General features: G+C 38.7%; 1 protein-coding gene across 1 annotated transcript in view; it reads left to right on the forward strand.

The window, feature by feature from the left end:
* LOC103780406 (dedicator of cytokinesis protein 3) overlaps window positions 1–25,899 on the forward strand; it is a gene marked incomplete at both ends in the record, with an annotated part of 42,424 nt that extends 16,525 nt beyond the window's left edge. Inside the window, 14 exons of the mRNA XM_008948077.1 lie at window positions 66–163; window positions 2,128–2,211; window positions 2,550–2,650; window positions 3,915–3,996; window positions 9,373–9,543; window positions 13,169–13,361; window positions 14,924–15,051; window positions 16,030–16,176; window positions 18,289–18,387; window positions 20,515–20,609; window positions 22,161–22,236; window positions 23,122–23,222; window positions 23,500–23,558; window positions 25,751–25,899. Coding sequence (XP_008946325.1) covers window positions 66–163; window positions 2,128–2,211; window positions 2,550–2,650; window positions 3,915–3,996; window positions 9,373–9,543; window positions 13,169–13,361; window positions 14,924–15,051; window positions 16,030–16,176; window positions 18,289–18,387; window positions 20,515–20,609; window positions 22,161–22,236; window positions 23,122–23,222; window positions 23,500–23,558; window positions 25,751–25,899 — 1,583 coding nt within the window. The remainder of the gene's footprint in view (window positions 1–65; window positions 164–2,127; window positions 2,212–2,549; window positions 2,651–3,914; window positions 3,997–9,372; window positions 9,544–13,168; window positions 13,362–14,923; window positions 15,052–16,029; window positions 16,177–18,288; window positions 18,388–20,514; window positions 20,610–22,160; window positions 22,237–23,121; window positions 23,223–23,499; window positions 23,559–25,750) is intronic.
* Window positions 25,900–26,106: the final 207 nt, after the last annotated feature.

Here is a 26,106-nt window from a genome sequence, read left to right on the forward strand (position 1 = left end):
GCAGGTCTGGGGCTGCCATTCTTCTCTGTGTATGGATTCTAGCTCTTTCTCTCACTGTTCTGCAGTGGATTTGCTCGCCCTATTGAAGTGGAAAGCTTACCCAGATCGTGTGATGGATATTCTAGGAAGACTGAGACATGTCAGTGGCGAGGAAATTGTTAAGGTACTATTTGAAGTAATTCTTTGGATGTATCTGTGACAGCAAGTGAATTCAGACCTGCAGCGCACTTTTAAATGTTCCCTCTTACTGTACTTTTTGATTCATGCTGTGAATTCTCAGACCATATGAATTGGATTTTATTTGGACATGCAAATGAACATGAAGATATGCTCCAAAAATTAATGGATAGTTAGTCCTTGGGATAAAAATAGAGCTAATCCTTATTAAAATCCCTCACCTATGTGCTGTGCGTCTCAAGGCCTCAGCACCCATGGTGCCCCTCCTGCTGAGCCACACTGCTTGCTGATGCAGGCATAGCCACTGGTAGTGGTGTTTGTGCAGACTTAGCTGTGCCAGCAGTAGTCTCTAAAGGACATACTCTGAAATGGTGTGAGTGGGATTGGTCATTTCTAGAGCAAAGAAAAGAGAGCTGACTTGAAAACTTGGCCTTTTCAAACAGCTAATAGAGTTGATCTGTATTTCTATTTTGCAAATATGTCCCAAACGTCTGTATAGAAGAGAAATGTGAAACCTGAAAGTTAAGTTTTGCTCGTTGGCCAGTGACCCACCCTGTGAAGCCCCTTTCCTGTCCCCGCACTGTGAAGTAGAGCTGTTGTCTTGAGCACCAGTTGTTCTCCACTGTATCTAACCTGTCAGTAACCCCATCTCCCATCTGACAGTCTCCTCACGTTTTGTAACCACTGTTGCTCTACCTGCCTGTCCTTTGTGTGACCTGAAGCTTCTTAGGTCAAAGAAACTTCAAAATGTGTTTGAATGCTTGTGGTCTCAGCATGAAAAAAAGTGCATTCCAGATACCCCTTTGATAATTTTAGTGTGCTGAGAACTCTCCCTAGAATTTACTTCTATAAATCTAGAAGTAAAAGGAGATGTTTTGTAACAGGAAATAACCAAAGAGAAATCCCATCACATAATTAGTAGTTCATGATAAAAGGCACTTCACTATAACTCATTTGAATATTGCCATGTCTTGAATGTTCATCTATATTATAACTTCATAACAGTAACAGAAGAGGACAATACTCCACTTATACTGGCGTACTTCAAAAACGTCATGTTTTGTACACTTTGTTTGCAGAGCAGTACAAGTATTTGTTTTTTACAGAGAAAAGTATAAAAATATATGGTTTAAATTATTTCATGGAGAGCAGTAATTGATCCCTTCCCTGAAACAGCTGCCATTTGGCATTGTGAGATATGAAGAACAGAACACAATAATTCAGAAAAAAAGAAATTTTATCCTCTTAGAGACTTCATAAATTGTTATATTTTATTTCTTGTTTTCCACATCAAAATTTCAATTAGAATAGATGAGGAAGTCATGAGAGAATGTGCAGTTGACTTTATCTTCAGCATTCTTCTTCATGGTCATTCCTTCTGTGCTTTCAGGAAAGAAAACCACTGACTTGTCAGCATTCAGTAGCTGCAGTGTCATGGATGAAAGAATCAATTGGCAATATGTAACTTGACCCAATTAACGCTTGTTATAAAAGCTTTACTTTCTGCCATATAACCAAAGTCTCCAATATTAAACATAATTTGGAGCAGCAGCTAATGTGTTTCCAAGTCTGAAATGTGATGAGAACAGAATCTTGTACACTCTAATGGTAGGAGGATGAGAGTTGTTTTGCCACTGTTGTTAGGTAGCACTTTCAGTGAGCTTTCTGTGAAAGGAACACTCAGTTCTGTTTACAAATCAGGCATGTGGTACATATTTCTTATTTTTTGTTTTTCTGTCAGTTTTGTTTAGAAATACTCCTTGTAAAGAGAACAAATTCTTCTTAGTATAAACAAATGAAAATCTGTCATATCTTATGGATGAACCTGAAGTGGTTTGTCCTTGGCAAGTGTTTCACAAAGATATCAATGTGGAAAAATTAAAGCAGGGGGGAAATAGCCTTTTAGATACAATTGAATTTGAAATTCTTTGTTTATTCATGTCATTTTAGTTCCTGCAAGATATTCTTGACACGTTGTTTGTTGTTTTGGATGACAACACAGAAAAGTATGGTCTGTTGGTCTTCCAGTCTTTGGTAAGCTGCTGAATTATTACTTTTCTTTACCTCATGGTCAATGATTTTTAAGTTTCTTATTATCATATAGTTAGTATGTTACTTTCATGAAATATTCAGCTGGGTCCAGGTTAATGTTTTCTGTAATAATCTCAGGTGAGGAAAGTGAGACAGCCTCAACAGATCCAAGGACAGCAATATTTGCTGTGACCTGAGAGGTGCAAATGATAACATCTAATGCAACTGCTGTTTAAAGAATCTCCTGTATTTCATTGTTTCTTAGCTTGTAACTTGCCTATGGAAACCTAAAACAATGTGTGATTCCCTTTAGTATGGGTTCACTTTCTCATCTCCCACAGGTATTCATCATCAATCTGCTGCGTGACAGCAAGTATTTTCATTTTCGACCTGTGATGGACACTTACATTCAGAAGCACTTTGCAGGAGCACTGGCTTACAAGTAGGTTTTGTTTCTCCATCACTTCAAGAGATGGTATCAACAAGCTTTTGAATGATGTCACTGTCAGAATTATAACCTTCATGGTAGCAGTGGTTTTCAAAAGTAGAACTACTCAGATAAAAGTTTTCCAACACAGTTGTGCAGAAAAGCTGCTGAGTGTCACTTGTGGCTCAGAGTGAGCAGACTTTGGAATTTATCTTGCCTTTCTGATCTGGTAAGTGTTACTCCTTGGTTTTTAACTGAAGAGACAGCAACAGCTCCTTATTGGTCTGTACTAGTGAGCTACCAAGAGCATATACATTTTTAGTCTTAAGGATATTGGGATATAAGACCTGTGTGAAAGCTTAGAGAACTATAATTGCCTCTTCCAGGGTAGACTGCTATTCATGTAAGATGATGTTCTATCTAATTAAAGTAAATGTGTAATTTCTATAGGTCAGAAACTTAATACTGTCACTTTGAAGATACTACCTTATTCTCTAGTATTCTTTTTTGAGTTTTGCATCAGAGAGTAAGGCAGATTTTTGAGACCAGGAGCAGTTATTATTCAGGGTGGTGTTTTTCCTTTCTTTTAGACCATTTCTTTTGTATGTTTCAGCATACTCTTATCTTTGGCACAATAAACTGTCAAAAATAGCTTAGAATTGGCTTTGATTGTTTTAAGCCATTCATATTTTGGTGTAATAAAAAAGAGATTAAAAATATTCTATCAATGGCAGGTAAACTGTAGATACTATAAAACACTAGGAGGCATAGTCATGTTCAGAGGTTCTGCTATGTGCTAATTATCACCTCTTTCAGACAAATGATTTTTGGTAGTCTGATATCTGAACTAAACCATGTTTTTTAACTCTAAGTTAATCCAAATGGTATTGTGTGCTTTGGAAAATAGATGTGTCTATTTTCTTTGTGGTCTTAGTTTCTAAAAACTTACTAGGGGACATCTGGAATTTCTTACTAAAAGAAAGATTGTGTTTTGGCCTTAGAACTATATTGCATGCCTTTGTCAAAGCTATCTCTTTAACATCTTTTTGATGTTCTCTTTGTGTTCCTCATAGTCTTAAGTCAATTACAGAGAAGAAATTACTTTCTAACTTTGAAACTTAAACGTTTCTATTATCCAAATTCAGTAGTTAGGACCACTGAAATGGAGTGAAATGAGACTATTTGATAGATTTCTTCCTAAAACAAAAACATTTCTTTCCCAAGTAATTTTATAATGGTGCTGAAGGTTCCTCTTCTTTTCTTTTTTTGTTCTGTTCAGAGAACTGATCCGGTGTTTGAAGTGGTACATGGACCGTTCTGCCGAGCTGGTACGCCAAGACCACATCCAGGAAGCAATGAGGGTAAGTATTCAGCAAAAGGATCCCTGTGTCTGTTCCACCTGAGACTACAAAAGGGATGGAGAACCTCTAGATAAAATCAAGGGTGGTCTAGCACTGACTTCTTAGGTGTTCAACAAGATTTTTTAAGAATATATATATATTTTGCCAAAATTGTAATTTTAGGGGGAGATTCACTCTTGTGGAGAAAAAAACGGAGGAAAAATTTGTCACCTTAAGTCCATTTGAAACTCTGTGGAGAACTTAAGTGCGAATTCCATGGAGTATACATGCACTGCCATTTATATATGTGCTGTACAGCTTGCAGTTCAAGAAGCAGTTATCTTTAGTGTATTAGGCACAGGTGCTGTGGATCAAAGAGCCACTTCTCATTTCTGGCTGTGACACAGCTTCATTGTATTATGAGTTGAAGTTCTGGAGTATTTTAAGAAGCAGCTAAATGAGCCTTTAACTGGCTGGAAATTCTAAACAGCTCTCATTGCACAGGACCTGGTCACAGCTGCGCCATGAGAGTGATCTCGCTGGAAAACACAGCTTTCTAATGGTGTGTGAAAGAAAGGGAATATTTTTTGTGCCATTACAGAGAAATCAGACAATAAAGCATCAATTTTACCGTGTGTCAGTTGTAAGACAGAAAGGTAGTGTGTCAAGTAGATAAGTAGAAGATTTCGAAATTTGCAGAAAGATATATTTCTTTGAGTGAATATCAGTCTGTACCCTCATACTCTGAGTGGGCATATATCCAAACATTCGAGTATGGGCACTTTTAGAACGAGTAGCAGTGGTGGAGATCAGCACTTTCTCACTTCTTCATGTTTGTACAAACAGATGAAGCATCTCACAGGTGAAGTACACACATGTACATAGACTGCTCCTTTAATTTCTGGCACCCATCTGGGAAAGTCAGATGTTGTTCCTTGTAAATCTAGCTATGCTTTTGTCTCGGCATATGGTTCAGGCTGTATTGTGGCTCTCTTTCTTCTCATATTATTCTTCTTTGTTTTGCCTCCTTTAGTCTATTTTAGTCAGTGTTTTTGCAGAAGTGATTTTTATTTTTTGAGGATCCTTGTTCCATTTGGATGGTATGGCATCATCGTCATCAAGTAGCTTTCAAGATCTCCTGTTAGGGTCACATCCTGGTACTTAAAAGGGCATTATACCAGTGCTTGCTTTGTCTTTTGTAGATATTTACATACCTAGACTCTGCTTCGTAATACTTTTCAACCACAGATCATAGGGAATGGCTCTTGACTGTGTACATTCATGATGGATATACAGACATCTCAGAGGATTCTGATTTTTGACCCTGACATTAGCAACTGGTGTTCTAGACTATTTCTAAAATTACTTCTCTCATTCATGACTGCTTTTAGTCTTCAAAAAACATCTATGAAACCTGGAGAAGCTATAACCAAAAGGATGTCTCTGCCTGTGCCAGACCACATGACACCATGTTCCTTTATTACGCCCTGTAACAAGCTGCACATAAGCTGCATCCAGACACAGCTGCCTATTTCTCCTTAGAGAATTCTGTAACAAAGTGTCCATGTTTGGCTTCACAGACAGTTTTACTTTCCCTGCTGGTCATGGCAAAACCTAGGAACAGTCTCTAGGAGATGCCCTTTCAACTTCAGCTATCTTTCCAGTAGTAGAATCATGGTGGATTTGGCCTAGATTGAGGAACCCACGGAAAAAGCAAGACCTTTTCTTCCTCAGGAAGTCACATCTTTATATCAGTGTTTCGGAGCTGAACCACACAGAGCACGCATCAGACTTTTTTTTAGAGACTTTGTGGTACTGCATACCGTTACGATGGGGCTTTACATGAGCCGGCGGTACCCAAAGGGTCAGGCTTCCCAGACGTTTTTTTCAAAACCCTGGACGTACTTTCTGAGCCCTGCCAGCCAGTGAGCTAGGGAAGGAGAGTTTTGGGATTATATTCTCAGCCTGCCTTTTGAGACTGCGGACTCCTCCAAATTGTTGTCTTCACCGTGAATTTTAAAAAATGAAACATCAGTCTGTTGCTTTTGATACCAGTCTGTCTCCGGACTTACTGATTACCTCATTCAGAAATAATTGCCTTACTTGGTGATTTACATTTTCTAAGTCTCACTTTTTCTAAGAATACCAGAAAATTACTGGTGTGATGATAATTGTTCTGCCCTGGTCAGCCTGTCTGTGGGACTTGCTCCCTCTTTTACTGCTGATGCCTTGAACTTTGCCCTAGGTCTTTTATCTGCTCTCACGAGGCTCAAATTGGTACCTTCACTTGAACTTTTGCACTTTTCTTTCTTAAAACTATATAGTAGATGCTTCTTATACTTGAAGCAAGTATCCCGTTTCCTGAGAAAAACACATTGACAGCAGCAGGAAGAAGTTTGCTAGGTGCTCTTGAATAGTGAAGTGGATGCTTAGAGGCTACTGAAAATGGCTTTTATTCCCTTTGGTTAGAACAGTGAAAGAGATTCAGACTGTCAGAGCTAATCCTTTTCGCGTACATTGTACCTATGATAAAGTTACCCATTCTACATAGTCCAGATTCTTTCCTAAAGTAATCTTTGAGTTTCTTGAGTTAGGAAATTAATCTGTGCTTTTTCTTAAAGCAGCTCTGTACAAGGTTGATTCATCTGGTCATACTGTGAACATCAGGTGTGGTTTGCCTTTTGAGTTGAACAGACTCTTCATCTCTACAGCAGAGGAGACCATATATGCAGCTGTACTGTCCCCAAGACTGCCCACTGGATTTATGAGTATGCTACAGTGAAACCATCAAAATGTTGTCTGAGCATAATCCATGCAGTTTTAGGTGACACTACGACTCTGAAGAGTATCTTTATCCATTAGACCTGCAGAATAACCACAGAAATTTATCCACTTTTTACCTCTGCTATCATAGAAGCTTCTAACTGATGCTGCTTTTGTCATAGTGGTCTTTTGGTTTTAATTCTCCCGAGACATGCAGCCAACCACCAGGTAATCTGCGCCAGTTGGGATGTGCTGTTCCTGTACTCAGAGTGAGCGTGCGTGTGGACAGTCACTCAGAGAGCAAAGGAAGGTGACCCAGCAGCCAGTGGGAGTTCTTTGAGATGCATTATCTATATGCACACTTTTTTACTCCTTTTCTTGTCTCTCCTGGAACACCAGTGGTGGAATTCAGGGGTTGGTTGGTTGAGAGGAAATAGGGTTATGATGCTGTTTGTCCATAGAAGTTCTGCTTGTGCTGTACCCTGAGTCTTTAGGTTGCTGGTCACTGGTGAGTGGTGTGTGCTCACCTGTTGTGTGAACATGCATACAGGGTGCGTTTTAAGAAACTCCCTTTAATTTGGTACTGATTTTTCTGTGTCCTGTCAAACATAATAGAATAATGTGATTTTGTAAGAAGAGTCAAAGTTAGTCCGGGTGCTGGTTTGTGCTAACAAGTCTTGGTTTGTTCTCACAGCTTCAGCAATGTGTCTGCAAACACAGAGCTCTTCAGTCACTTGCCTTTGTGGGTTGATTTAAGGCAGCAGTTCTGGTTATCTGGGCTGAGGCTGTAGAGTGTCTCTGAAAACCTGCCATTTCACTTGCCACAGAGAATTACAGAGTTTCCTACAGAAATCCTCTTATTCATTGCAAAACACAATCTTCATGTTAAAATTATGAGCTCTCAGGTTAGAATTAGGGTTGTCTGTACCAAATCTATAAAACATCTCCTATGAGCACTTGACTTGCCCTATTTCATGTTACCAGCAGAGATGGTAACCTTAAAGAGCTGGCTCTTGTGAACCAATTGACCTTTGTCTGGAAACTATCCGGAAACATAGTGTTATTTCCCGAGGAAGGAAATTTCTTGGTGTAAGAAAGTTTCACTGGGAGATGTTTTCATACAGAAGTATAAATAATGTACTGCCAAATTACCAAAGTTGCCATCATTCCTGGGAAAAAAAAAATGGCTGTAAGTATCAGTGGCATTTTGAAATCTGTGAAGGCTTTATGAGGAATTTCACATTTCCATTCTTTATCCTTAAAGCTGTAGCATTCGGTAGCTTACAACAGGTTGCATATATTGTGGTGCTTCAATTAGAGGCATGTTATGGATGGGAAAGTATTTGATGAGGGCAAAATTTGTATTTGAATTAGCTTTCCGTTTCCAAACATTGAAGCAAAACAAGTGGAATGAGTACTACTAACGTTTCTGTACAGACTGTGATGACCAAAGCTCCCGCCTGTCCCATGTGCTGAATTTTGAGGATATCATCAAAATATGCATCATGTCTTCCCTTAATCCTGCTTTAATGGTGTATCATGTTAAACACTAAGGGAAGGACTGAAGTCTAAGTGGCACTGTTACTTGGTATATTTCCATGTTGAGAGTTGTGTGCACCAGTGATGAGAAGGGCCTTGTTGCTGTGTGCAGTGTGACACTGCTGTATTAGTGTCTGAGGCTTGTTACAGGCTGCACAGAACAATGTTTTTTTGTTTGTTGACAATGATGCCAAATAAATGGAGTTTATTTATTTAATGCCATTTACAAAGTTTTAGGTAAAGATGTTTAGGTTGCAAATTCAGACTTAATCTGAACTTGTCATAGAGCAAATTATCAATCTACTACAAAAAGATCCGATTTGCCAGTCCTTTGCAGCATCTATCACACGTTGTATAATCGTATTAAATTCCATCTTCTGTGTGTGTTATCCTCCCTCTGGTGGGTGATCTCCCACGTTTCATGTGTGGTGAAAAAAGAAAAACACTTCCATTTGTCATAGCTCAAACTAAAAAGATAATCACTATGGTACCACTGCTTCCTGCTGTTACAGGCCGCAGAGGGCTTCACATGCTGCTCCTGTCCTCTTCTCTTTCTGCATATGCATTTGTTTCTGTTTGTACATGTAGCTGCCAGGAACAAAGGTGAACCTCACTGTTGTGTTCATGTTGAAAAGTAGAACCTCCTTTTTCTAGGAAATCCTTCTTCTGTTCCACTGACAGTCCATTTGCCTTAATCTAGGTTAGCTAACTCAAATACTTAAAAGTAAAATCTGAATGAAAACAGAACAGCTTCTTCAGACACTTACAGTCATTGTGCCAAGTCATGAGAAAACGAGAATTCTCTTACCTTCACCAGGATTTTCCTCAAATTTGTCTATTTAACTTAAATATTTTTTTATTAGTGGGTCATACTAGTAACAAAGACTGTTGGTTGAGAATGGGTACTTGCCTATCAGTAGCTCTTCCTTAACTCAATTGTATAACTTACAAAACCTGTTTTTCTTTCTCCTTTCTAAAACTGAAGAATTTATTTATTATGCAGCTTGAATCTTTCCTGATTCTCTTTAAAGCTCCTTTATTTTTCTTTCTCTCTTTTTCTCTATTCTTAATCTCCTTCCTCTCCTGCTCCTTAAGGCCTTGGAATATCTTTTCAAGTTCATTGTCCAATCTCGGATCCTCTACTCCAGAGCTACTTGTGGAATGGAGGAGGAACAGTTCCGCTCCAGCATCCAGGAGCTTTTCCAGTCCATCAGATTTGTGCTCAGCTTGGACAGCAGGAGCTCTGAGACTCTCATCTTCACACAGGTTTGCTATTTTCTACTCTTCAATGAGTAAGCCAGAAGGCAGCTACTTTCTGCACAGGTGGTATCTATGGGCCCATGACCATTAGAGAGTTTTCCCCCTCTGACAAGGTGATGATACTGGAAAACAGCATAGCCAGTTAAAGTTCTTAGGCAGTAGCTTTGCACCACTTCCCAGGTACAGGTGAGCTGAACTGTGGACCTGAAAGAGGAAAGTGACTTGTCACAGCAGAGTACAATTTTTTCTCTTCACAAAAGTAAACTGCTTTTTCAAGGCTCTCATTCAAATGTGTTATGATTGGTCTCAAGAAGTTTTAAATCCTCAGTTGTAGTAGCTCAACTAAATAGTCATAGCAGCATCATAGTAGAGAAGTCCAATTGATGTACTCATGGTCAGATAAACTTAATTCCAGCATACTCTAAAATTAAGGTCAGAATCATATGCAGCCTGACCACAAGCATACTGTGATACCCACACTCACATTTAATACATTATTTTTAACATTGCATGGAGGACTTCATGAAGACTTTATGTGGGCTCAAGATACTACTCAAAGTGAGTAAGGATGCAGCTAAGACTTGTTTCATATTTTAAAGACCACTGTACTAAATTACATACTTCTGTATTTAAAAGTTTTAAATAGTAATGTCAAGTGAGTTGTGTGTGCCTCAGCTCAGAGAATGTCAAAATGGACCATCTAGAACTTTCTGGTAATACAAAGGTGATTTGTAATCACTAATTTGCTGTTTACAGATGTTTTGAACAGCTACTGTAGTTTGCCAAAGAAGCAGTTGTTGTGAACATTGCAACAAAACAGAGTGAGTCTAGTGGTTATGGAAGCTGCCAGCAATGTGATCTCTTCCTTAAGAAGCTACTCTGAAAGATTTTGAGAACAGCTGCTCCAATCTTTTATTTAATCACCCATTAGTGGGTATAATAAGATGAGCCAGGAACATGAGAAATCAGTGCATAAATTTTTACAGGCAGAGTGACAGTGAGGGGAAACAGCATCTTAAGAGCATGGGCTGTTGAGGTGGCTGTGTTTGTTTTTCACTTGCATTGATCACAAATACAGAGGGAGACTAGATTTTGAGGATGGGGTTATTTTCCCTCTTTATCTCTTTTTTTTTTTTTTCCTCCTTTCTCTCACTATGGTATTTCTTACTTTGGACTTTTGTAATTTGTGAAGCCTGTCTTTGTTTAATCTTTGAAAAGTTTACTTTTTGTTTCCCCCTTGCCACTATGTTGCCCCTTGATCCCAATTGCCCCATAGGCCTCTCAGCCTGGAGGGCAGGCGAGCGGAGCTGGGACATGTGCCCCACAAAAATGTGGTGGTACTTCAAGGCCGTCATTTAATTCTGTAAGTAACGATCCTCAGAACTGCACAAGTATTTCATCATGGATGCTCCCAATTAATTCCTTCACCCTACCCTAAAACCCTCTCTTTTCCTGCATATAAACTGGAATTTAATGTTTAAGTGGCTGGTACCGTAAAACTAGGAAATCTGGAATATTTCAGTAATTAAGGGAACAGCTTTATGGCATCTGCACACTGAGGACACGTACAAGATTATGTATGTTTGATTGTTCAGGAGGGCCAAGGAGATTATGTACCAGTTCCGGAAATGTGGACAACTGTTAAATATCTATAGAAATGTGTGAGGCCCTAGCAAACATAATTTTCTTCTCACTTGTCCTCTTACCCAGGATATTAGAGAGTTCTCAATATAGTTCTTTCCAGTAATGAGATTAAAACCAATTATGTCCTGCCTTCCAGGCAATTGGTTTGACATGAGTAATGTTCCTGCATATTTTAGGGTGTTGTACAAAAAAGGGCCCTTCAAGGAACTGATGGAATAGTGTAGGTGTACCTCAGGACAGCTCCAAAGCTTCCTGATGAGATCTTGTGCATATCCTTAGATTGCTACTGGATACCCTAAATCACCACAGAAATCCTTCTGCTTTATAGCAATAATTAGAAATAAGTTTGGGGAAAGTCCTGTAAGGATTTATTTGGCCTGTATTGTAATTTCACTTGTATGATCCCAAAGATAAAGATGATGACTGGATTTGTGGCTATTAGAGCCTTCCGAGAGTACCATGCGCTATTTAAATGATTCATATTTGTTTATCTTGTTAGCACATTGTACGTATGTAGCAACAAATAGGTGACAATACCAAGGAGGCTATGAGGGGTTTTGCGTGATCAGATTACAATCCGAATTGATTGTAACAAGACAAGATATTGCCATAATGAGCACAAAGAAAAAAGAGGTAAATCTATGTTTGGAATAATTTAATTGGCTCTGCAGTGTTAGATGTAAAAGTATCTTAGACTTTGTTCAGAGACTGTTAGATAGATACCACTGTTGTTTGAAGGAAAAGACAGTATGAGGAAAGGCTTGGCCAAGAAGGAAGCTGTATATTATATGGGATTAGGAGAGGCATGCTGAGTGTTAGAGCCAGAATGAGAGATACAGAAGTGTTTATGCAATGAGAAAACAAATCTATGAGGAAAAGGAGAACTTGCAGAATAGAAGAAAATACCAATAGGTGGTTAGACTCTGGAAGAGCAAAGCTGAACAGAGATCTGCAATGAAGTTGGTAAATGTGGATTTCTGCAGGAAACCAGTGTGGTTTGTGTGGAGAGCTTCAGATGAGGGAGGTGGAGATGGTGAGAAGGGAGGTGGAGGGGCAGCTGTGGCTGGAGTGGGTGCAAGTAAGGCAGCTTAGTCACAACCAGGTTGTGCAGCAGTCCCAGAAAGGAACCAGCTAGGAATTTAGGTAGTTATAATGAGGACATGGGTATGGACATTGGGTAGGATGAGAAGTTCAAAACGTTAGAAGTGTGTGGCAGTTGTTAGGTGTGACACCAAGTCTGCGGAACTTAAGGGATAAGGCGATGCATGGAATTCTCTACTGTTATGAAGAATTAAATTGAAAAAGTGTGAAATAAGAGCTGAAGGGTTTCATTAGTTTGTTGGTTTTGTGCTGATGTTATTTCTGCACTTCAAGAAACACCTTCAAGGATAGCTCCAGCTTACTGGAAATATCCATTATTGCAAGAATCACATGCACAGTTATTTGCATGATGTGATGCCTCTTTCACATGAAATTGCACCTCACCCCTGATGCAGAAATATGTCAAGTCACCTGATAGTGCTGCTATGGTTAAGGGTGTGTCAACACGTTCTGTTCTTCAGAATCTTTTCTGAAGAGTTTTAACTGTCTCAGGTAGTTGCTCGGTACAAAAAATTGCCATGGAACTCTCTAATCAGAAGCAAGTTTATCTATTGAAGAAAGTAAATCAACAAAAATAGACTATTTCTGTTCTCTGATACCTAGGGTTTTTTCTGTTTTATAAGCTGTGTCCTAAAATACAGCCTTTTGAAGCTCTACATTATGTATGTGCTCAACTTCTAATAAAAATATTGCAGCAGAGCTTGATTTTTATATGCTTTTGTTGACTGTGAACTTTATGTCTTACAGAACTTTAACACCAGCTGTAGTGCACTGTTTAGTAGCTTTTTACAGAACCTTAATTCAGTTTTACTGTTGTTCCTATTTCACTGCATTTAGCTGCAGTTGCAGAATTCAGAATTCTCAGTTCTTCGTTTACTTTTTTCAGGCTGCTTTGCTGAACTCCTTCCCCACTATCTTTGACGAGCTGTTGCAGATGTTCACGGTGCAGGAGGTTGCAGAGTTCGTGAGGGGCACTCTGGGCAGCATGCCCAGCACAGTACACATCGGGCAGTCCATGGATGTGGTTAAGCTCCAGTCCATCGCGCGCACTGTTGACAGCCGCCTGTTCTCCTTCTCAGGTGAGCCAGCAGTATCCGAGGGTGGGTCTTGCTGCTAACTAAGAGCAGGGACAGGTTACGATTATTTTGCAGTTGCTTTGTTACAACCCATTCATTGCTGAATGCCAGTGTTGGTAAATATTTATCTTGGCAGTGTCGTGACTACGTATAGTCACTGCATATACTTAGTTTCCCTAGAAAATGTGTATAAATCCATCACAGATAAATTGTAGTTAAGGTTGATAAAAATATGCACATTAGCAAGTCAAGTCAATTATTAAAACTGCCAAATCTCACTTGATATTTGTATTACTCCTCTATTGTTGCCATGGGTAGGAAGATAACCTCCTTCCCAGCAAGTTCATTGTCTGGAGAGAGCAGCAAGGAGGTAAAGTTATGTGAGAAATCCATCCCATTATTTTAAAGTATGTTTAATCTTTATATTATAATTTTAATTTGCTCAACATACTAGTGATTCTTTAATAATTAATTGAATGAAGAAGAGTTGAAGATTTTGAGTTTTATACATGAGCGTGACTGAAAGAAGTTAAGAAGATAATAGCAGAAGGTAAAAAGCACCATTTGGCTTATCTTCCCTGCAGTGAGGATCTCAAGGTAGTGCACTGCAATTACTTGGTCCAAGATGAGAATGATAACAACAGAGAATCATTTAAAACATTCATCATAAATGTTTATAAACATTTTTTTTTTCTTAAATTTGAAATTAATCTCAATAAATTAGTGTAGAGAATGAGTAATTAGTCCAAAGATGGTTGCGAAACAGACAATACATTTTATCTAACTGTAGTGTTTTGAACATATTTATAAAAATACTTGTCTTTCTGCTTTTTGATGCTGTAGTGAGATGTCATGGTGCTATGCAGCAGCCAAAAGCATCGTTAGTTGCCAGTGTCACTGCAAAGGAGGAATGAAGGTTAATGGGAAAGTTTCCAAAGTTATCTTTTGCCTGCTTTTCAGGTGTTGCAATTAAAGGAAGTTACATTCTCTTTTTCTTGCCTCCCATATGGTAATGACTTGTTTTGCTTCTCTCTGTCCTGTCAGACTCCTGACATCTTGCCACTTTTTTCCCCCCTCTTCTTTCTTTTTTCCTGCCTTTTTTTTTAATTTTGGTTACTGTTTTCTGCAGCTGCTACGTGCTTTCCCTTCTTCAATAAGTTAAGGGTTGTAAGCCTCCTAAAAGAGAATTATTAGCCAGTTTCCATGGGGCGTATGTTGGAGAAGCTCTGTCAGCTGTGACAGTAGAGCTGGAAACAACATGGACTGAGGATGGGTTTGCACCAAAAAGAATGTGTCAGTTCACAGCTGTTGTTTCAAAGCTGAACTACTATTGACAGCATCACATACACTACATTTATGGACTTTTGAAACTGGATGCACTTTTCATTCACTGGATACAGTTCTTGGAAGTGTAGTGTACTACAGTCTGTACAGTAGAAGTTGTACTAATTGATTGAAGGTGCTGTATATCAGTAGGCTAGTTTGGATACCAGAAGACTGCTGATGGGTATGGTTGAAACTTAATTTTCTGTTGGAAAAATTGTGATCTTTTTTCCTTCTTTCAGAGTCCCGGCGCATCCTGCTGCCTGTAGTTCTTCACCACATTCACCTTCACCTACGACAGCAGAAGGAGCTACTTATCTGCTCTGGGATCCTCAGTAGCATCTTCTCTATAATTAAGACAAGTTCTCTGGTAACCTGCTGCTTGTTTATTTTTTGTAATTGCACCACTGATTCAGTAAAATGAAAACTGAGGTATTTTCATGGCTTAATACAGGTTTTTTGAAGATTCTTTCAAAAACGAAATTCTACTAATTTTCTGGCAGCAGGAGAACATCTGAAATGAGGGTCTGCTTTTGTGTGTGTGACTCAGAGCATTCTGATTACACAGTGTTCTTGCTGTTAGGAGGGGAAAAAAGCATACGCATTTACCAGGTTTGACACTGTTTAATTTTCTTCATCCAAGCCCAGAAGTTAGGTATCAGTGGAGTATGAAAGCTTCATGCAGCGCTAGGACTTGTAGTTCTACAAGAGACAGTAACTAGCACTTTGTGATTCATGTTAAGAGAATACTCTAAAATTATCCAATCAATGAAATCACACTTCTGGAAATAGTTGCTGAGTTTAAACATCCAGCTTTGATGATTGTAATACTCTGATCTCAGATGGTAACTTGATCATTTAAATCAAGGCTCACAGACAGAGTGAAGTTTCCCCACCTGACTCTAAAGGAGGAAGTTCATGGTGCTAAATATGTTTCATACACATCCATCTGTATTTCCAATTACAAGTTACGGGTTTGTGTGAAAGGAATGAGATGAAAGGCAGCATGGTAATAAGCTGCAATAATACTGCCAAGAAATAAAGGTTCCTGAACATAATTTGATCCCGTTGTGTTCTAGAGTGTATGCAGACCTGTGATTAGAGATTTACCTTAATGTCCGTGACCTGAAAGTTTCCACCAGAGACTGACAAAGTAGTGCACACACACACACAGAGGAATCGCAACAATATCTGGTACCAGTGAGGAATTTGATAGAACTTCTTTGAACCTCTGTTACACAGCTCTCTATGAAAATAACTTTGTGTTATGATTTACTCAGCAGAACTGTCTTTGCCCATTCCTTTCTCTCCCATTTCTAACTGTCTGTTTGCTCACCACTTACTGTAGGAGGGAGATGTCGTGGAGGAGGTTGAGATGATGGTGGAGAGCCTCCTGGATGTGCTTTTACAAACTCTGCTTACAATCATGAGTAAATCGCAGTCTCAGGAGGCGGTAAGAGGGCAGCGTTGCCCGCAGTGCACAGCAGAAATCACTGTTAGTAACTAACAATCAGTTTCTATTTCCTGCTTCTCTAACCTTTGGTTCAATCCCTCACCACCACCGGCACCTCATTATCATCTCGGCTGCATGAATGCCCAGGGCTTTGTCTCTTTCCCTTAATGAGTCACAAGTCCATTCCTTCCTCTGCGCAGTAGGGAGGTCTGCAGGAAGCAGTGGAGCTCAGGAAACTTTTGTGGATTTCCAAGTTATTTTCTTGTTTGTCTTTGCAGCTGTGATAGAGAATTGTTGCTTAGAACTTGAGGTGTATGCTAGGGTGGGTAGCCGCCTGGAGCTTCGCCCCAAAACAGCCATCACCAAGGGCTACATGAGTATGAGGCTCAGATTCCCAAGACTGAGAATTGCACAGTATTGAGTGGATGAATTCCTTTCCTTAGCACCCTGGAGAGCTTCACTCTGATTATTTTGTGCAAAGAAAACAAAACATACTTTTGGAAAAGAAATTAACAGATCTTAAGTCAAGCGCGCTGTTGAGCTCACTGGGAAAAGAGGGAGAAGCCACCACTTTGTCCAGACTACCAGCATAGGCCTAGGGGAAGAAATTTTTTCTTTGACATGTAATGGAAGAGGAGAAAAAGAACATAATTTTACTGTTCAGCTTTCTTCTTTTCTGGATTTGTTGCCTATTTCAGTCTATTTTTGCTTCCCAGAGTCTTTAATGCAGCTTTTGCACAATGTATGATGGTACGCTGTTGTTCAGAACATCCCTTTTTTTAGACTTGCTTTTTTGTCAAATGGCTGAAACCTCAGAGTATTGTTGGGGCAGATGTACACTGCAGTACACTTGTCACAGAAGAGAAGAGCTTGTATCTTTCTGTGCTAGCTCAGATAAAGTAACAAATGGCAGAATCCTGATAAAGACCAAAGCATTTTGTAGTTTTCAGACATGTTCTTTGATAGAAAACAAGAAAGGCACTATTTTCCCAAGGTCCAGTAACATCTCAATTTCCTTTTACTCCTACCATTTTACTTACTGTTATTTATCACATGCCACCTCACATATAAGAGGACACTGTTTTTCCTAATGAAGATCAGCCCCATAAAGTTTATTGGAACTTTAAAAGCTTCTAGGTAGATGCTTAAGCCAATTAGAAAAAAAATATTAAAATGGAATGGACAGTCCCAAGTATAAAATCCCCTTGCATTTGTTCCTGAATTTATATTTTGCAGCACAATGATACACGATATCTTATTATATGCTGTTTAGAAAGCAGAGTTTGCATATTTTCCAAATTAATTGCTCACTGTTGGGGAAAAAAAAAAAAAAAGTGGTGTTGTGCAAAGGGCTGGGAGTTAAAAGACCTAGTCCTTAACGTTCTTGGCACTGCCTTGCTCGTTATCTTGAACAGATTGCTTAACTTCTCTGTGCTTTGCTTTCAGGTATGTAAAATGGGGGAGCTCATCTTTGGAAAACACTTTGGGATACTGTGGTAACTGGTTAGGGCACATCTGCTTTGCAGGTCAGAAATGTAACTGTAGCTCATGTGGGCTTACCCAGACAATATTCCTAATATCTTACCGGAATACTGCTAGTACTGTAGCTGTGACAGCACATAAGTTGGTGTGAGCACTAATAAGCCAAGTATTTACAAGATTCCAGACACCTTCTGCTGCCCATGCTGATCCCATGCTGTCACTGCTATACTGTTCTGTCTGAGCCAATTCATTTAAATAATTAATTTAAATAATTCCTGGTATGTCTGCATGGGCTGCAGTCACACCTTTGATAGGCATAGTATAATAAGGAACTTTAAAAAGGTGATTGTCAAAAACTGCACACTTGGAGGACTCACAAATGTCTGCATTAAACATTTTAAATTATTTTTGTTTAGACTACAACATTGGTTAAAAGACCTTTAAAATTGGTATCTAAGGTGAAGGAGCCTTTAAGAGGTATATTCCTATGGATTAACAGTAATTCAAGAACTGTTAACATGCAGTATTTTTAATCTCTGTGCATGTCAGCTTTCCTCTCATAGGCATTGGGGCCATTTCAGACCCCTCCCTTTATACCTTACCCCAGATTGAGTTTTGTATTTATGAGATTTCCGACTGTCTGAACGAAATAGTTTCTCCTTTGGTCCACAGGGAGAATATGTCTCCTGCCTTTTATCTTTGCTTCGTCAGATGTCAGACACTCATTTCCAGCACTTACTGGACAACTTTCAAAGCAAGGATGAACTAAAGGTACAATAGAACATGATGTTTGTAAGGTGGTTCACTTGGAATGGGAGAGCAGGGGGGAGTCCCTCTGCTAATCGTTCCCGTTCATGGGCATTCTATTCATGGACCTTCCCTTTGCTTTTACAATAACAGGTGTGTTACAAAAACATTCAAGACACAGGTTAGTGTATTGTCTTCTTAGCAGCAAATAAAGTCCCTATAGAGATGTTATTAGACATTAAAGGGTACTAGTATTGTAGCATGTGGAAGATAGAGGAACAGGGATTTTTTTAATCCTGAAAACGTGAAGTCAGTTGTTCTGTACATTCTACTAGATGTTCAGTGTGCATTGCAGCTTACTTATGAAGGGTTTTGATTTTATGCCAAAAGATAATTTCAAGCCTTTTTAGGGATACAGATGTCTCTAGCAGATGAAATCTTTTTTGGAAAAGCAGTAACCTTATTGCTCCACTTGCTGCCTGCTTCCCAAATTTGTGAACATTAACTTCAGCAATGGCTCTTCATGAAGAGAAGAGTTTGGTTGGGAGGTACAGACCTTTCCAGTGGCATGTTTTGCCACTGACGTTTTGAAATAGCATATCTCAAAAGAGAATTCATTTGACTTTGTTAGGAAGGAGGAGTATCTCCAACAACAGTCTGTTTAAAAGGCAGAATAATTTCATAAAGACATTATTTTATATAAAATGCTTTTGAACAGCATGGCACGCAAGAAAATATGGGCAATAAGAGGAATGTAATGTGGGAGGAGCTTAAGTTGCCTTAATTTAAATAGAAGCTGAAAGCCTATTCAGAGAGGGCTTCCACTGTTACTCTAAATACTTCATGTGCATATAGAGAGGTTGAATAAATCAGGGACATAAATTTGGGAAGATACAATTCTGAGCTTTGGGTTGCAGGGTTCAACGTATCTCCGGCTGATAGTTCACTGAGCTTACCACCTTTCAGGTAACTTTTGAATTGCTCATTGGAAAAATTATTTGGTAGATTAATTCATGTTAATTTTAATAGATATTTTTTATAAGGCACCTAAACCATAGTTCTTATGTCAGGCCACTGAAAAGTTTTGTCATTGAACTGAAATTTGTCTTTACACCCTTAAGAGCAAACCCTGTTGTATCTCTGATAATCCCAGGATACCAAGAGTGTCACAGAGGCTGAAGGTTTTATACCAGAACTTTTTTCCAACTATCTGTTGACCTAATAAAATATATTACTTTTTTTCCACTTCAAATGTTGCTGTAACAATATTTCCAATAATTTTTCTTGGATGGAAAGGCATTATGTTCACTTACCAGTGTTGCATCTAGGCCAAAATGAGGCCAAAAGTCAAAGAGCTTGTGATGATTTACTCTTAACTCAATTACACCAAGATATTAATCTCCTCTCTGCACTTATGGTAGGACAGTTTTGAAGAAACCTTGTGCTGCCACTTTTTGTGCCAGCTTGATTTTGTGTAGAAAAAAACCAATAAAATCATAGTTTGCAAGGCCAACAACCTGGCATGTTTTATCCTCACTGTTGCTCTTTATAGGCATAGAGGTTGAGATATGCAAACCCAGGAAATTTCTTCAGGTTTGGGGATTTTTTGGGGAAGCAAATGTTTAGCTGAAGGTGTTCAAGATATTTTTTTCTGTTTTGCTGGAAATGGTGTTTTCTGTTAGTATTTTTAAAAGTGTGTGTGGGAGTTTTATTAGGCTTGGGGGTATGGTGTTTTTGTCAAATCTGTGACATAAGTGCAAAGAAATTAGGACAGATACATTAGTTGCATTAATGCATAAATTAATTATTGTGAATACCATATATTTGCAAATAGCTGCTAATTGATACTGGAACTCTAGATGGTAATATGAGAAGTAATATACAATTATACACATAAGGAAGGTTTTATCCCGCTGCAGACGTTAAGACTTTAAAGAAGGGTGCAGCTTTTTTTAGTACATGTTAGATGCATACAAAATGAAGAGCCACATCACAATATATGCTGTTCCTGTGTTTTCAGATGGATGACCTAGTAATGCAAAGCTCAAGTGAAGCACGCTTAGCTTAACTGTCCTTCTTACAATCAAGAAAAGAGATTCATCTGGAGCTGCTGGTGATTTTTAATTAATTTTTTTTCCCCCTGTGTTATAGGAGTTCCTCCTGAAGATTTTCTGTGTATTTCGGAACCTGATGAAAATGAGTGTCTTTCCTCGAGACTGGATGGTGATGAGGTTGCTCACCAGCAAGTAAGTAGAGGAGCAGGTATAAACCCTTGACGTTCTGTATTGGAATTTCTTCTCCCTGACTGGGTCATTAAAACCTGTGATGCAGTGTGCTTCATCAGACTGAGATGTGGTGATCAAGGTGGGAATTCTGGAGCGATCGTCCTCATTCTGCAGTTCTTTTAACACTCTGGACCAAACTGGGACTTATGTATTTGTTCTGTTTCTTAAACTCTACTGATATGCATCAGGATCGAAGAGTTAAAGGTTTAAACCCAAAGTTGAAGTAGCTGCACTGAGTATAAGGGTGACATAGCAGCTATAATAACACATGTCAGGGAACAGCCACCCCCACCAAGTGGTATTAAAAGGCAGGCCTCTCAACCCCCTCTCTCAGTAAATGCTACGTTAAGCATCTCTCTTTTCCCATCAACATCACTCCTTAGCCTAACTAGAAGGACTCTGTTAAAAGGAGGAGCAATGACACCAACTGCATTACACAGAGTTATATCTCAAGTTGTCATCTACCATTTTAGTGCTTAATTTTATCTAATTTTTTTGCTTCTGATGGGTTAAGTAGTATGCTGCTTGGGATGGCAGCAGCATGGTGAACACAACGGTGGCTGGAATTATTTACTGTCTTCCTTAGATAAACTAGCTATAGAATTACTACTGACTAACTGACACTGGAGGATTCCCATTAGAAGACGACACCATGGAAGTGCTCCTGAAGGCTGACTGCTTAGCTGAGCTGTATGCTATCACCATGCTAATGAAAAGTGAAAGAAGTGGATTTCAGTATTTCAAGAGCAAAGATTAAATGAGGTTCTTAAGAAAAGAAAAATCCAGATGAAAGAGTAGCTACCTCAGCTGCTGTAGGTTACCTTGTTCCCTTTGGCATAATTTTGCCATAAACTTTTAGACTGATAGGTATGTTTAGCAGTATTCTGGAAGTATTACTTGCATGTGAATCAGAGATGTGCTCTTTCTTTTGATACTATTGTTGCCTTATATACATGCTATTTATTCATTTCTGAATTTATCACATGACTTCGTTGCCTTTCACTTAGATGTGTTTAGCTACCAACAAAACAAAATACCAGGGCATTGAGAACTGGCAAAATAATAAATATCTTGAGTTGAAGCGTGAGCCAGATAAAGGACCATTGTATAGCCAAGAATGAAATTAGCTCAGACTTTCTGAGTGCTCTTCAGGGGGACGTGGGGAGAGAAATCTTTGTTTAAAGTAGGAGGAAGATGGAGGTGTTCCTTTGATTTGCTGGAGGTAATGTGGCCCAGCCATGCAAAATAGACTAGATTTTCAATGCTACTGTGTAAATTCCAAAACTTCCAATAACAATGAAAATTCTTGATCTTGTATCGCTTGGTACAAATTGTTTGTGGAAGCATAGAAAGACTACAGAAATAGATTATAGACATAGAAAGTAGGTGACTACTGTGCAATTACAGCAGTGATAGCATGCCTGTCTCTACGTATAATAAGATCAGCACCACAAAACACTGTCATGTGTTACACTCCAGCTTCAAATGTTCTGTTTTTGTTTTTGACTGCAGTATCATAGTTACAACAGTTCAGTACCTGTCTTCTGCACTGCATAAGAACTTCACGGAAACAGACTTCGATTTTAAAGTAAGAATTGATACTCAGAAAATGTTATGACATCTTTTTAAACTAGCAGTAACAAAGGAACAAGATCTATTCTCTGCATTAGTTGATTAAATTTGCAGCATATTTGAGAATCTGTAGGGAAGATGACCTCACTGATAAAAGGCAGGAATTTGAATCTGCTGTGGTATTGAGGAGAAGTAGAACAGATAACACCGTGAGATCAAATCAAGAAAATTGAACCTCTCAGAAAGGAAACAAGTATCTTCATAAGCAGTGGAGCTAATGAAGGATGCCGTCTTACAGATTCATGGTTAAGATGTAAACTCAGGCAGTGCTTTTCCTGAAGCTGGGGCATTCATGACCCTCCCTCCCAGAGGTCTTTCTCTTAGAGAGTGTTTTCCCTATGTCTGATCCAGTTGAAGAAAGGCAACAAGTTAATATCACTAAGGAAAAGGTGCCAGACATGTACATAGGCACGTGCACTCACAGCGTGATGACAAAAGCCTCATTTCTTTGGGAAAACTGACTAAATTACAGGGCTGTCATTCATGATACAGTGTAATCTCTGGGGTTTTTTGAGTGAGAAGATCTGTTTAGCCTACAGAAAACACAATTTAAAATTTGTCACAAAGTTGATTCATTTTTGAACTCTGGTGCTAAGAGGAAAGCTCAGTGGTGTTACTTTCTTGGGGTTTTTAAGTTTAGGTCCTACCAGGTTTTAAATAATGCTTTAAGAGTTTCCTTAAGAGTTTAGTATCTCAGTGGTTAAGACAGATACTAAGTTATTTCTTGATTACAGAAGAGAACACCCTGATTGTACATATAAGGGGATATAGGTTCTCCTGCACTTGTTTAATACATACTCCTTGGAGTGTAATGTAATAAAACTTCCTTCCTGTGTCACAGGTGTGGAACTCTTATTTCAGCCTAGCAGTTTTGTTTATAAACCAGCCAAGTCTCCAACTAGAAAATGCCACACCAGCCAAGAGGAAGAAGATTCTGGATAAGTAAGAACATGTTTTGTTGGGTTCCTGGCCTTTTGTGCCACCTCAAAAATGAGACTTCTTTTTCTACCACATGTCCCTGTGGTTACTATGGAACTTGGGATGCGGGAATAAATAAGTTGATCTCCTACTACAGTGTTCACTAATTAGTCACGTTGTTTGATACTCTTACGTTGACTTAAACGTGAATTTGATGTTGGTTTTTTTTTTAACATCGTTGCCGCCTTGCCAGTTTTTGTTCCGCTAGGCAGTTGTCCATCTCCTTTTTTTTTTTTCCCAGATATGGTGATATGAGAGTAATGATGGCATATGAACTCTTCAGCATGTGGCAGAACCTGGGTATGTCTCTTCCTTCTCTGTCCTCACAACCAAAGCCAAAGTAACCCTGGGTTTCTGTTGGCATGTTTTATTTTATTTTTGTAGCATTGCAGAGTACTTCATTTCTCTGAGGACTTGTAAAACAAGGGAGCACTTCTCCTCTGCCACCAAAACCTCTCTTCTGTACTGTCTCATCATACCTTTTTATTTGACATAATACATTCCTGTGAATTTGAATGCTCTCTTCTCAAATGTGACCAGGACAGGTTTTGGGTTTTTTTGACACGCCAGTGACAGTTTTTTATCTATTTGCAAATAGAAAATCAGCTTTTTCTAAGCCTTTCCACTGTGCTGCAGATGGGTTCCTATGGAGATAAACTTACCCTCTGAGTTTTGTCTGATCCATGGCTGTTAAGCAGAAATTTAAATTTGAAGTCATAATCAACTTTATAATTTTGTAGATGCCAAAGTTGTCATGATTCAAAATTACAGAATCACAGAATCATTTAGGTTGTAAAAGATCATAGAGTCCAATCATTAACCTAACACTGCCATGTCCACCACTAAACCATAGTAGCATATGGTAAAGCTGCTTTTTTGATATCTTTGGGTACTAGAGTGCATGTAACAAACAGTAAAAAAAAAAAAAAAAAAATAAAAAAAATAAAAAAAAAAAAAAAAAAAAAGCAACAGAGAGAGAAAACCAAACCCACAAAAGCCCTGTCCACAGTAATGCAACATGTGTGATAAAATTTAAACTTCTGCAATTCATTTTACCTTTTCCTATATGTTTTGACTACTAAATTAAGCATGTTATAGAATGAGGAAAAATACATCCCACTACAGATCTAAAAAGGTAAATGGAGAATTTTTCATCAAGGACTTGTGCTTTTAGAAGTGTGCTGCAGAAGTCTTGGGTTTAGGTACATCTGAATACCTGTGGAAATGTTTGAGGACAAAGGAAGTATATAGTGTTCTAGAGGAAAGGAAAAAGGAGTTTTCTGATAGACATCAGAAGTAGAAGGTTCTGAGAACAGGTGAGTTAGTAAGAGAGCAGAGGAATGATACAAATCAAATTGGATAACTTGATACTGTGACTGCAAGCAATATATTTAGAAAGACAAGTATCAACATTGTATTTGTGGGAATATAGGTAGGAGTGCTATTGAAGAAAACAAAGACCACAGATGTGTTGTGCTATTAGTCACAGAGTTAATGGGATAATAATGGGAGCGACCTGTAGAATGCCATGAATAAAAAAAGATACCATAACCTTTGAGAAAATATTGATGAATCTTGAGTAGATGGACGGTGTGACTGCCACTGTTTTCATAAGTGCACTTGATTCAAGAATTGCCTGGTCCTGCTTTCTACAGAAAAAAAATAAATATCCATCCCAAAGACAAGCTGGACAGATTTCAAAGAACAGTAAGGAAGATGACTACAAAAGTAACAGAAAGTCTGAATAAGCCTGGCTCATCTTGAATAACTAAGATACAGCCAGACTTGATCACGGCTTCTAAGCATGTCTGGAAAATAGAAGGTGCTCCAATATACCAGCGATCAAATAACCAGAAAATGATGCTAGACAAATTCAACTGAGAAGTGAGAAGCCCATTGTAGATGCAGATAGAAATATTTATCTCTGAAAGTAGTTCCAGATATGGCTATTTGGTAGTGCGCAGCAAGCACGCCATAGAAGAGACTGTTAGCAAAGTGCCTTGGGCTTCTGTGCTGAGAAACAATGCAATTTGGCCCTAAGTCAAGGTCAGTTATGAAATTGGGATTTCCATAGCACTAAGGATGAAGAGCTCTGTAGTTCTTTCAAATAAAATATGTTCTATTAAATACTATTGTTCTCACCATCCCTTTCAAAATCTTTTTTCTTCCTAAATTAGAAGCATCTGTGGCCTCTTTTCCCCCTAATATGTTTGAGCTTGGTTATTTTTGACAGTTTGAATTCCTTTGCAAGTAAAATACACTGACAATTTTTGCTGAAGGCTTTCACAGTGAAATTAAAAACGTTCTTAGAGACTTGCAAGGAATGACATAAAGCAAATACTGTTTTTCCAGTCCTTTCAGAAAAAGAATGTTTGCTTTTCTAATGCTCATGCCTACTACTTTGTATATGTCATTATTGCAGGGGTTCCCTGTTTTCTCAGTGACAGAAAATGAAGGCTTTTATTTACTTACAGTTGCTTTGTGTTGAACAGGTGAGCATAAGATTCACTTTATTCCGGGAATGATTGGCCCCTTTCTTGGTGTTACACTGGTTCCACAACCAGAAGTCCGGAATATCATGATCCCTATCTTCCATGACATGATGGACTGGGAGCAGAGAAAGAACGGCAACTTCAAACAGGTGAAGTCTTTTCCCAGGCATTGGCAGTACTCTTTTTCTTGCTCTGTCTTCTGCAATGTCCATCTGGAAGCAAGGAATTTGTATCTGTTGATCATCTTGGATTGTGAAGAAGATGCTGTCATATATGCAAAAATAAGCAGATATGTCAAATATGCAAAAATAGAAAATTTGAAGCATAATTCACAAAACCATTACAAGACTCCCAAG

This window comes from Merops nubicus, unplaced genomic scaffold, assembly GCF_000691845.1.
Source record: "Merops nubicus isolate BGI_N331 unplaced genomic scaffold, ASM69184v1 scaffold7609, whole genome shotgun sequence".
NCBI lineage: Eukaryota > Metazoa > Chordata > Aves > Coraciiformes > Meropidae > Merops > Merops nubicus.